Source organism: Bolinopsis microptera, chromosome 7, assembly GCF_026151205.1.
Source record: "Bolinopsis microptera isolate Bmic1 chromosome 7, MBARI_Bmic_1.0, whole genome shotgun sequence".
Lineage (NCBI taxonomy): Eukaryota > Metazoa > Ctenophora > Tentaculata > Lobata > Bolinopsidae > Bolinopsis > Bolinopsis microptera.
In genome coordinates, this window is record NC_087078.1 from 13,637,768 (window position 1) to 13,651,035 (window position 13,268).

At 37.5% G+C, this 13,268-nt stretch overlaps 2 protein-coding genes across 3 annotated transcripts in view; both read left to right on the forward strand.

Annotated features, from left to right (window-relative positions):
- LOC134817736 (microfibrillar-associated protein 1A-like) overlaps positions 1 to 13,268 on the forward strand; it is an 80,645-nt gene that overhangs the window by 15,138 nt on the left and 52,239 nt on the right. The window lies entirely within an intron of this gene.
- Positions 1,861 to 13,200, forward strand: LOC134818250 (neuronal calcium sensor 1-like). The gene is made up of 3 exons (XM_063827738.1): positions 1,861 to 2,016; positions 2,145 to 2,336; positions 12,171 to 13,200. Exons 1-3 carry the CDS (start codon positions 1,868 to 1,870, stop codon positions 12,421 to 12,423), a joined length of 594 nt encoding a protein of 197 aa, XP_063683808.1. The 5' UTR covers positions 1,861 to 1,867; the 3' UTR covers positions 12,424 to 13,200.

Sequence of the window (13,268 nt, forward strand, 5' to 3'; positions counted from 1 at the left end):
CACTTTTTTTAGTCTAGATCAGATTTTGGTTAACATTTACGTCTTCGATCCACATAACTTTCTTTCTTTGAAGTTTCGTCATATGCTCAGCCATCTAATCAAGGGATTTATCAATCAATTGCAATTGTTCTGTGTCCATTTCAAGTTCTGTCTTTTCATCCTCTGATTGTTTAGCAGAAAATGCATTCTTGAGACCACCACCTACTGTTGCTACCCCAACCAAACTACTGCCAATAAGAGATAGGACAGAAAAGTTGTGTCCCAATACTGTCACATCAAATAAATAGGCAATAGCTATGTCTATGTTCCGAATTAATGCCACCATGGAAGGGTTCTCATATTTCAGTCCAAGATTTAATGAGTAGCTTCCTGAAAATAATGATGATGGTTAGATTATTATTGATGTGCAGAGAGTATTGATAAAAACTGAGATTTAAATGCTCTTTGACAATAGTATGAAGTCCCGTTGGCTAAATTTTAACATTCGCTAGGAATGACTGTATTTGAACGAAATTTGGCTACTCATAATTTACATGCTAAATCTAAAAACGAGGATCTTGCTTTTCAAGGCACACCACTCATTCCCCGATTCCTCACTTTCTGTCACTGTACTACAAGTTTTATTAAATAATAGATTTATCTTGTTTTAACCATCGTTTACTGACCTGTCACAGCAAACAAGCTAACTAGTAATAGCCACAACCATTGTTCATTTGGAATGTCTTGTAGAGATATGCTAGGCATTGTAGCAGCAGTCACGATTGAGCATAAAAGTCCGTTCCAAACCCCAAGATAAAATACAGGAATTACGAAATGGACGTTTAACTGCCTGAAATAATTATGTTTATGAATATGATCGATATTTTAAGATCTTTTTTTCATGAAATACATGCAAATTACACTTACATGTAAACCATAATTTAATAAACCTTTGATGAATTATTAATAATCATGAGCAAAATCTGTTCAGCTTCTATCACATGTCTATTATGCAATAGATAATTTTAAAATCTTGAGTAAACTAGCGTTATTTCAGCACCTATTTCAAGCTTCAAAAAAGCTTTTAAGTATGAGAATCTAAATTAAACTTATTACCTTATCATGATAAAAGTCCCAGCCTGTGCAATTGTTGCCAAGATGACTGCTCCAAAGCCAATCGCGTAAATGTAACCCCCCATTGCATCTATGTTAGAATATGAGAGAAGGAAGGCTCCTATAGTACACACTGCTCCAGAAATAGTGATGATTGCTGGGATGGAAGTTTTGAAGACTAATCTTTCTATAATTGCAACAAATATTGGGCAGGTTGATAGTATAACAATAATTTCTCCCAGTGATATTGCCTTGAGCTGGAATGCTAGGTAGATTGCGTAGGTGATCATGAAACAGATGAATGCAAACACACAGAGAGTTATTGTCTTCCCCTCTGGATTTAGTTTTTCTTTGTACACAACCATGTTTAGAACAAGGGAGGAAATGATCTGTGCCAAGGACCTCACAAGAATTATCAGTGAAATAGGAATGTCACTGCACAACTTTATGAATAGGGAGGCTGATGCAAAACACAGTCCCGTCAGAGCTGCAAAAGCAAAGCCAATCAAGGTATTCTGTTGTAATTTCTTCATTGTTGAGCTTGCTTTCTGCTTGTACGTTAGCTACTAGAGATGGTTTTCCTGTTAAAAATTCTCATGGACATTGCAAAATTGCAAAATTCATCAACAGCTAATCACTGGAATCAAAATACAGTACTAGTTCTCAGTTATTCAAAAGATTGGATAAGAATGTGTGGTTTTGACAGACAGAAAAGTTTGCTATTTAAATATTTTTTGAATCTGATGGAATGATAACCATTATTACTTTTAGCATCATGGGAAATGAACAAGCAAAGTTGTCGCCAGAAGAGCTCAGAGAGTTGGAAGACTCAACTTATTTTGATAAGAGGGAGCTTCAAAAATGGTTCAGGGAGTTTATGAAAGATTGCCCTTCAGGATCTCTCAGTAAAGATGATTTTATAAGGTAGCTTATTAACTAATTGGCGTTATATTGAATATTGATGTTCCAAAGTGTGTCCAACTGTTAAAATAATCAATGAATCGATATTAACAAGAAGCAATACATGTGTCATATGCATTAATTATTTTCAGGATATATCAACAATTTTTCCCGCAAGGGAATCCGTCCCAATTTGCAACTCATGTTTTCAAAGTGTTTGACTCTAACTCAGATGGATGCATATCCTTCAAGGAGTTTATAGTTGCTCTCAGTGTAACCAGTAAAGGATCCCTTGATGAGAAACTTGACTGGGCTTTCTCACTTTATGATTTGGATGGCGATGGGTAAGATCGGAAGTCTTTTATAAATTTATGAAGTAACGAAAAAGATCAGTTTTCAAATAAAAGGAATGCAATTATTGTGTGGTTTGGGTGACATGCTTTCCCAGCTATTTCATGAGGCTGATATTTATATACCTTTTTTTAAGTGTATGATAATGCATTGTTTGTGAGACAATTAGAGATACTACTGGTTTATAGATTATCACAATGCTAGCGTCTATTATACCCCCTTTACTACTTACCCCCTTTACTATTTACCCCCTTTACTATTTTTCAAGCATTCGCCATATTCAGGTGCCTTAAAAACCATGTTAAAATTGCAGGGCGTCTAGATGTTGACCAAATTGACTGCAAAAAAAGTTTCAAGTTACAGGAGTATCAGGAAGTGGGTTTTCTGGAACCCCTGTAATTCTATTAGAATTAGAACACACTTTATTAAAATCATTTTGGACGCTGATTCCATATGACGGGTAAAAATGCTTCCCTGGAGAGTTATGGGCAACAAAACTTTTTGGGCACGTACGTGACAGGCTAGTAAAACACGAATTTGATTATTTAGGACTCGGGTTAGGGTTAGGGTTGTGGTTAGGGTTATTATAGCTTTGGGTTTATGGTCAAGTTCGGAGACAACCTGTACATAAAATCAGTCACTAATTACACTCATTTCACTGCCATAAACGGTAAAATTAATTGTAATTCCTCTGAAAGTCCAAGGGGTACAGGCTCTTCAGATATTATACTCCTAACCTTTCTATAATGATATCTGGGTTCAAAATTTAAATAACTCAACCTCGGTGGAGACAGTGGCCACCTGAAAATTACAAAAATAAAGGAGCTGTAAATCACTTATGAAAAAAATATTTACTCCAAATTTCACAATTTAAAGTTACGTAAGACAGGTGGGTACTCAAAAAGTGCCGGTTGAGCAGGTTTGTCTGCTCAACACAGGTGGAGCAGCTCACTGACTACATGAGCTAATATAAGTGACTAGAACTAACCCTCTCATGCTTTTTAATTGCTCCAAAGTCCTAATATTTAATATTATGGGTTATACCAATCATATTTCATAGAATAGGATCCTCAGAATCGGCTCAACCGAGGTGGAGACAGCATAATATGCAGTTCAAAATCTGTTATTTTGTAGTTTAGGAGCTGTAGAGTGACTGTGGCAGTCCATTTGCAATACCAATGATTCTAAATCATCTACCAACTCATATTACAAGGCATCCTTGCTGAAAAGTACACTCAACATAGGTGGAGACTCAAATTTGGCAAATTTGGGCGTAAATTTGACCTCAGAAGTCAAGGATCTCCACCGCGGTTGAGTGGTTGATGGCTAGTTTGATGAGTTGTATACATGCTAAAGGGTCATCCAATGTTATTTCTTCCAGAAATCAACTGCCAAAGCTCAACTCAACCCGGTGGGGCCAGTTTTAATGCATTTTTTAATGTTTTAATGTTTAATCAACAATTTCTCCACCTTGTTGAGTACCTTTTCACAACTTTGATAGTTCTTTCATTTGCTAGAACACTTTGCTTTAAGACAGAAGGGGTAACAGTTTTATGATCCCCTACATTAGCAGTTAACAGAGCAGATTAGAATTAGTGATAAAACCAATGAATTTAGGCATGTTTGACAGGCTTTTTACTGTTTTTTAATGAAAGATCTCCACCCTGTTGAGCGTCAATGGAAAAAACAAAATTTAACGGGAAGTAGAAAAGGCCGAGACGCAACTTTCTAGCTAACCTAGAACTCTCTAAACCTTTCTCCACCCCCAATGAAACTAATAAATCAATGAAACTAATAAATCAATGTTTTAGCTCATTTTACAAAGTCAAATATTTAAAACAATTAAAATTGTATAGTGCTCAATTTGTAAATGACTAGTTGATCTTTGCTATTGGAAGTTTGTCAAGGACTGGCAGCTAGCGGGGCAAGGAATGCACGGGCTTAGGGGCTTTTGTGCACACCAGAACACTAGCTCGGTAGATTTTTGGAAACTAGAAGGACTGAAAACTAAAATTGTTTTTGATGGAGGCTGAGGCATGTTTTTGAGAGGGACGGTATAATAGCTTGTGGTAACAACTGGCCTTTACTTTAATAGGATGAAGTTTTAGTTTTAGGACAGGAAGAAGGCATTAAGAAGATTTGCTCTTTGTTTACAAGGCAGAATATAAGCAATGTTGGTTATAATATGTATCAATATCTAGATCTTCGTTTATCAATTTTCACTAAATGGGTTTAAAATTTTAATAGGGAGGGAAATTCATCAACTTTATTAAGTACCTATCAAAAATAAATCTTATATCAATGTAATATATTAAAAATCATAATCCTAAGTCTAATAATAAATCTGTTAAAAACACTTTCTCACTACACTGCACTCACACACGTTAGTAAGACAAAGGAAAATGCACACCCAGCTAATTTTCAATTTCAAGATAATCATTTTGGATGTGTGGACCCTAGGGTAGACTTAATGTCAAAATTAAGATTAGAGCATTCTAAATCTTTGTTTGTCCAATCAAGATCAGCATGGTTATGCTGGTTGACGAGCAGTGATTGCTTCATCCTAGACTTCAGGCAGGCCACACTTAGACAGTAGTCACGTATACCAAGCTTAGGCACAATTACGTTCCAAATACGAGTCGTTCTGTTATTGAAGTTGTCAGGGGGGTCTGCTTGGCTTAGTATAAGGGTTGAGCAGCTTTGAAAAGTGCATTTAATTTCTCCACCTCGGTTGAGCACTTGAATAAAATATTGATAAAACCATCAGATTGCAAATTTGATGTAGTTTGTGTTACCAATAACCTTTTCCACCTTAATCAAAAGTTTCTTCAACCAGAGCCAGTCTCCACCTTAAATCTCCACCTTTTAAGGGTTTGTATAATACCACCTGTATCTGCTCAACCGTTCAACCTTTTATTATTATTTTTTTACTCAGAGAAAGTCCTGAAAAATGTCTTGTCAGCCATATAATCAGGGAGTTTCATTCCGTGTTGAGCTGGCTCCACCACACACTTCTAAAAAAGTAAAAAATGTACAGGTTGTCTCCGAACTTGACCTTATGGTTAAGGTTAGGGTTGGGATTAGGGTTTATGTAAAACCGTTTTGTTCGGCTGCAAAACCATAAAAACCAATGTCATGTGATAATTTTTGGGCGAGTGAATAAGTAAGACTAAGATTTGTCTAGAAAGAGACTCTTTTGTAGAGGGAATCCTCAGGTGGAGTATATTGTGTTCAAGATGAAATATTACCTCTTGCTGCTGCAAGATGCAGGGACGCGAGACTCACAACCACTAATAAAAGAAATATAATAGAAAGAAACATGTGATTGATGATCATAACACTGTTGCTCCAATCAGCACGTCTTGGAAAGATGTCTGTTTATTACAATCGCAAACTTTGTACATTTACTATCACGTGGGCCGTGGCTACTGTAGAAGGCATCATGTAGCCGGTAGGCCCGACATGATACGACATATCTCGACACGTTGGGGTTTGTCGGGGTTTGTCAGGGTTTGTCGGGGTTTGTCGGGGTTTCCGGTTTGTCGAGCCTGAAGGCTTTTTTTTCTTTTTTTTTGAGTCTCCCAACAAAAAGCCGAGACGGAGTCATCAAGCTTTACGTGGAAAAACACTATACAAGAAGGCCTCATGTAGCCAGTGGGCCCGAGGCAAAACCCCCAGTGACATAAAGTGAGGAATCTAAGAATCTAATTCCTAGCCATATTAATTTCCATAGCCACGCCGACTAATTTTTGTCAACAAAATTATTAAATCAACTTTAAAATAGTCGCTCTCGGTTGTTACACACTGTAACGCCGCGCACTGTACTTTAATTCTATATTTATCTGAGAAGATGTTCGAATCGAGCGCAAATCAATGAAACGAAAAGTTTTATTTTACATTCCTTTAATCATAAATAAAATAAGAGCTTAAACCACGAATTAGTTAGCTAGAAGTAAACTTGAGGAAATATTTTTGGTGATTGTATATAATTATTTAAAAACTTTATTTGGTTGTTAGTATTTTAATTATGGTAAGTGGTTGAATTTAGTGAGACAAGGTCAGTTTCTCTATTATCTTAGAAAAATTTCTACTTTACAGTAGGCAATGCTGAGTGGCAGGAATGAGGGACCAAAACGCTTGGGGCTAACAATGGCCCATTTACAAACCACTTCAGACATGGCAATGATGTCATTCATGCTTAATTCGTCTGAAACTGACCCTACTGCACTTGTAACATTCTATAAAAATCTCTTCTAAAATAGGTATAAAAATGCATAACACAAAACACACAAACAAAATGTTTATAATCCTTATATAATAAATTTCTATAGAACTTTTAAATTTCTATAAAACTAATAAACCTATATATATATTCATTTTGCACCCAGAGAAAGATGTGATCACAGAGGTAGTTTCGATATTATGTTCATGACAAAGTATGGGGCTGCTGCAAGTTATATTTTGCTAAGATATTACCGCTTTTTCAAGCTTAAGTAATCTAGGCAAGGTCAATTTTAAAGTTTTTGAATTTTGTCGAACGCTGTTTAAGGCTAAGTTCCAGTCATTTGGTTCTCCTTCCTTTTGAGTGTGAGTGATGGTGATTCTTATGGATGATTTGAGGTGATTGGGCTTATAACAGGTGAATGTAGTTAGCATGAGATTTTGTCGTACTGTATTCCATATTGTCCCTGCTCTGTATATGTAGCTGTCTGATGGTTTAGGTGTGAGAATGAGGGTCTCTTTGCCAAGTCTGCCAGATGTTTCAAAGAGGGAGTATAGTGATATAGGGGTTCTATATTTCAAGACCTTGAAGATGTCATTAATACAATGGTAAAAGTACAGATTATGCACATTCATGATTTCATGAGTGTTGAAGAGGGGTTTTGTATGTTCCTTTCTGTAGAATTCCTTGCCCAAGATTTGCTCCCCGTAGGGTCTGCATCGTGCACTAGTTTTAAATTTATCCAAGTATGCTTGAACTTTATCTCCAAACATTATGCGGGCACACATTTTCTGTGCTTTGAACAGAGGTTCAAGTTTTTTGTTAGATGCCCCTCCCCAGACAGTTATACCATATGCAAGATAGCTTTCAAACAGAGTGTGATATAGATCTTTATGGAGTGATGTGGGAATGTTATCTTTAATTCTATTTAGCATGCCACAGCAGCTGGCTAGTTTTTTTGCTAATTTCCTTCTATGTGCGTTCCAGTTTAGGTCTTCATCGATTGTTACACCTAAGAATTTAGTTTCATGTACTCTCTCCAAGGGTATGCCATTGATATTGATTTCTTGATCAGAGGGTGTATCTTCATCTTTGTTGGATCGAGAGTTTGAGAATTCAAGGTAACAGCTCTTGCCAGTGTTTATGTGAAGTTTATTGGCAAGCATGTAGCGGTGTACGGAATTTAGGACTTCATTGGCTTTTTTGTATGCTAGGTTTTTACTTTTTGCAGCGATGAAGATATTTGTGTCATCAGCAAATAGAACAAATTTAGAGTTCTTTTCAGAGTTTGTAAGATCGTTTATGTAAATTAAGAACAGAAGGGGCCCTAAGCAGCTCCCTTGTGGCACTCCAAAAAGCACAGGTAGAGTATCAGATATTTCATTGAGCACACCAACATATTGTTTACGGTCGGAAAGATAACTTTCCAGGAGTTTGTGTGCCCGTCCTCTGATCCCGTATGTGTTTAATTTTTTGAGAAGTATTGAGTGATCTATTGTATCAAATGCTTTACTTAGGTCGATAAAGATTCCTAAAACATGATTACCGGCTTTGAGTGACTGCTGAATGTGGTGAATAGAGTAGTTGAGTGCATGTGATGTTGAATGACCCTTTCGGAACCCAAACTGGCTATCGTGCAGTATTCCCTGACTCGAGAGAAAACCATAAAGCCGTGAGTAGATAACCTTTTCAAAAATTTTACCGAAAATTGGGAGAGTGGAAATTGGACGATAATTTTGTAAGTGTTCTTGTAAGTGTTCTTATCTTCGTTATCTTTTTTGTAGATGGGGCTAATTTTACCTATCTTAAGGATGGCGGGAAAGCATCCTGTTGACATAAGGTTGTTGTATTGTATGGAAAGCACTGGGCTGAGAATGTGTGAGGCCTTTTTAATAACACTGATGGGGAAATCACTAGCTTTGCCATTTTGTAGCTCAGAAATGATATGAGATATTTCACTCTCAGTGCAGTCTGTTAAGTACATCGAATTTGGGTTAGTTTTTGGTAAAAATTCAACAAATGAAGGAAGTGGCTCAATTTTCATTTCCCCATCAACTTGTTCATTCAATTTCGACGCTATTGAGGCAAAGTACTCATTAAATTTGTTGGCTATGAGTCTACGTTCTGTGATGCGTACTCCGTCGACACAGAATTGAGGCTTTATGGTTTTTTTGCATTTTCCTCTTAATTCATTGATAACTTCCCAAGTCTTTTTGCTGTCTCCTTGATGATCCATAATCTTAGTACAGTAATATTTCTTTTTTTGACTTTTTATTACACCTTTAAGACATCGACGATAGTTTGAAAATTTTGTGTGGAGATCAATATTTCCATCTGGACTAAATTCTTTTGACGTTTTCGAGGCTATCCAGTCATCATACAGCTCCTCTTTAGTTGAAATAGCTTCTGAAATTCCATCTGTCATCCAAGGATTGTTAACTGGATTTCTTTTGGAGACTTTGGGTTTATCTAGTTTGCAGTTAGAGTCAATTGTATGTGTGAAGATGTTAAAGAAGGTTTCAAAGTTGGTACTGTTTGCCATGATATCTTCTTTGGATTCAAGGTCTGTAATTAAAGTATCAACATTTTTCTTGGAGAAGCTGTAGTGTTGGAGTAGCTTTTGGTCTGAAGAAGTTTCGTTCATGGGCATGCAAAGGTTGAACATGGCTATGATTGGTTTGTGGTGGGAATTCATATCATCAATTACCCCAGACATCGTGACGTGTTCAATGTCGTTGGTGAGTATATTGTCTATGCAGGAATGTTGGTGAATGTTTGTGGAATGAGTTGTTAATGAGATGAGCGGAAAGAATCCCAATGAAAGAAACAAATTTTCAAATTTTTGAGTTGTGGGATTTGTTCTCTTTAGAAGGTCAAAGTTGTAGTCTCCCAAAATTATAGATTTTATGTCTTTGGGGAAGAGTGACTTCAGGTGTGTCAACTCATTGAGAAACTCTTTCGAGTCCCCATTGGGTGATCTATAAACCACACCAACATTAACTTTTTCACTCCCTTTATTGACAGTAACAAAGAGTGATTCAAGGTTTTTAGTTGTACTGATAAGCTTGTCGTTTATGGTTGCATTGAAGGAACAGTGGATATATAAACAGACACCTGTTCCTTTTGTTTTATTCGGAATTTAATGCCAGATTCCTGTCAGGATCCTAGTTCTTGCGCTTAACTTGCGCGTTACCAAATAATCCAAGATATTTCTGTCAGGATCCAAGATTTTCCTACTACCAGTATGGTAGTATGGACTGTTTGGTAGTATGGTAGTATGGTAGTTGCAGGAACGCGCGAAGACCTATATGTAAATATTACTAAAGCGTACATGGAATCGTATCCTAGTCGGTTAATCAGTCGGTACTATATTAGCAGATCGCGAGTTCGAGACCCGGAAAGGAATTTTTTCACAATCTTTTGGCAATTATGAATAACTATACTAATGAATTAATAGCTATACTAATGAATTAATAGCTATACTAATGAATAACTAAACCTCTGTAATATAACTAGCAAAGTAAAATGAAATCGTTATCCGGCCGCGGAGCGGCCGAAAAATTTATGGTAGTCGTTTTAAAAATATATGGTAGCCGTTTTTTCTTTCCAGACTGGATTCCTAGTCCCTTTTTAAATTTATGTCACTGGGGCAAAACCCCTCGACAAACCCTGACAAACCCTGTTTGTCGGGGTTTGTCGGGGTTTGTCGGGGTTTGTCGAGCCTGGAGGCTACATGATGCCTTGTAGACTAATCCATTATATCACGAGGTCCGGCCGTATGTGTTATATTGAACAACATACTGAGCAATATTCTACAACCTAAGGGGATTAACCCTAAATTTGTTGTGAAACTTGTTTTCGGATTGTAGTTGATTGTCGTATGCCCAAATATGGATATATGGTTTTGTTGTATACAAGTTCAGGAAACCTCTTCCTATAAGTAAAGCGCTTAAATTCTGGGATTTTGGGCATGTTGGGGTAATTTAGGCTGGGACCCCCTCGAAAGTTGGGACACTAGTTTGTTGGTCAACTACTATCTCGAAGGCAAGTGTATAAGAAAGATGTAAAAGGATGACGTGACCCCCCCCCCCCCCTCGTACTCTGTTTTATAGATCTGGTACATTGTTCGCTCGGAATGTTGTTCAATATAACACATACGGGGTGATGAAGTGATCACTGTGGATTAGTCTACCCAGCGGTCTCCAGTACTCTGTCTCTATCGGGTCCTTCAACGTTAAGCTGTTAAGCTGATGTTGTCGTATATTGATTGTTTATATTATCTCTATAATAGACGAAATAACGTGCGCTCATTGGTCAGATATTTAATTGATGAACCAATGGACGTGGCGATCTGAACAGCAAGTCTCTTAACTTTATTTCTGCACTATAACCATGCTTGTATAGGAGAGAATTTATCACTACAAGTTGACCTTTAATTGTTTGTTAACACAATTGGAAACTATGGGAAGATGTAAAGGGATGACGTGTTCCCCTCCCCCTCCCTCCCGGCTTGATTGATATGTCATTGTACGGTTCTTTTGCGATAGTCAAAACGCAACAACTAGCGCTGGATGGCGACAATTAGCGCTATCCAGCGCTAGTTGTCGCCACCCAGCGCTAGTTGTCGCTATCCAGCGCTAGTTGTCGCTGGCTATGCGACACTGTCGCACCCAATAGTTTGGGATGGCCAGCGCAACTGGCCATCGCAGAAAACAGTACGATAACTAGCGCTGGATAGCGACAACTAGCGCTGGATAGCGACAACTAGCGCTGGATAGCGACAACTAGCGCTGGATAGCGACAACCAGCGCTGGTCCAGCAGGGGCCCTGTTTTACGACAGATTGTCGCCCACATCCAGAAACACGCCATCTTGCCAGGCAGCCTGGGAGGAATTTTTTTTGGGAGGAAAAAACGGGAGGAAAAAGAGGAAATTTGTAAAAAAATCAAAGAGGAACATCCTGTTAGTTTTGGAATACAGTGAAATATTCTGATTGGAGTTGTGTTGTGAAGTTACCAAATTTACGTGAGTACTTGATTCTTTTTAATCCCAGTTTATTGCTGTCCTACAAATTTCTTTAATGCCAAATGTCGTCTAAAACACCCTATTTCGCAAAAATTTCCGGGGGGCTGTGCCCCCTACCCCCCGCCAAGGGGCTCCGCCCCTGGACCCCTGCCACAGCTTGCTCGCTTCGCTTGCTGCGCAGCTGGATAGGACACGTCGGCTCGCTTCGCTCGCCGACAGCTTCCCCCAAAGAAAAATCCTGGCTACGTCCCTGCTCGTGAATTGGTCCAGTGTTAAAAATTTGAGAGCGAAACGAGCGGGCCACAGAAAAAAGGCAAACTTGCGAGTGAAGCGAATGGGCCACGGAATTAAGAAAAAACCGCATCTGGGAGGAAATATAAAACTTTCTGGATGTGGGGCTAGCAAGCACATCCGTCAGCCTTTTTACCACCTTTACTTTTTTCTTTATTTAGACTCATCAGAAGTTTTGTTTGGAAAAAGGAAACAATGGCTACGATACACTCTACCCAATTTTGGGTTTTCAGCTCCTTTTCAGTTAATTCACAGCCATAATTACTTTTTCACTACAAATATTATTTCAGATACATCAGCAGTGCAGAGATGTTGAGTATTGTGACGAGTATTTATGAAATGGTTGGTAATATGCTTATTTTACCAAAGGATGAAGATACACCTCAAAAGAGAGTTCGAAAGATATTTATGCAGATGGATCAGGATAACGATGGGAGATTGACAAGACAGGAGTTCAAAGATGGCAGCAAAATGGATCCCTTCATTGTCCAAGCTCTATCCATAGACTATGATCAAAATAAGATTGAGCCCAAGAAATCATAGCCGAGTGATGTTGTTACGCAATTTTGTACATAGATTCAGATTTGATTTTTATAAAATTGTTATATCTACTTTTATCGAGACATGTTGTACTTGCTTTGGTTGCTGGATCCTGCTAGTACAGCTGTAAATACATTGGCACTGTACCAATTTGGCACAATATTTCTGAAAGAGTTCGTGCACAGAACTGTTCAACAAGGACAACTTCAGCCGCAATTTATTGAACAGGATTAAGTTATTGGTTCAAAGCCGGCCAATTTGTGTGAAATTTTATATTTTGCAGTATATGATAATCTAATCATCCGATATAATATCTATATATATAATGAACACGGAAATTTATATAAAATCCGAATTTTGATCATTATTTTGGTCACAATATTTTAGTGCTTGGTTGATTTGGTTGATTTGATGGCAAAAATTTGAACAATATCAATCTTTAGTCCAGAAAACTTATCGTCATATTTATCTAACTTGACATAGCTTCTATTATATATTATCTTGAACAATCAGTTAGTAATTTATAAATTTAGAGTTAATCATCTCTCACTTTTTATTTTAAAATCAATAACAATGATTTAGATCAGGTTTAAAATCATTTTTTAATGTCTTCTCAATATCATTATCATATTGCATGAAACTTTGTCACAAAGATGGTATTTGCATTAATAAAGTGATTATTTTCCTCGATTCAATGATACTTATTCATAGCGGTCGTTCACATATTACGTAATCAGCCGAGGGGGAGGGGATTTCCAAATAATTACGCTAGTGTAATTTTGATACAAAACTATGTGTAAAACTGATTACGGAGGGGGAGGGGGGGGGGGGTAAAAATTGTCCAAAAA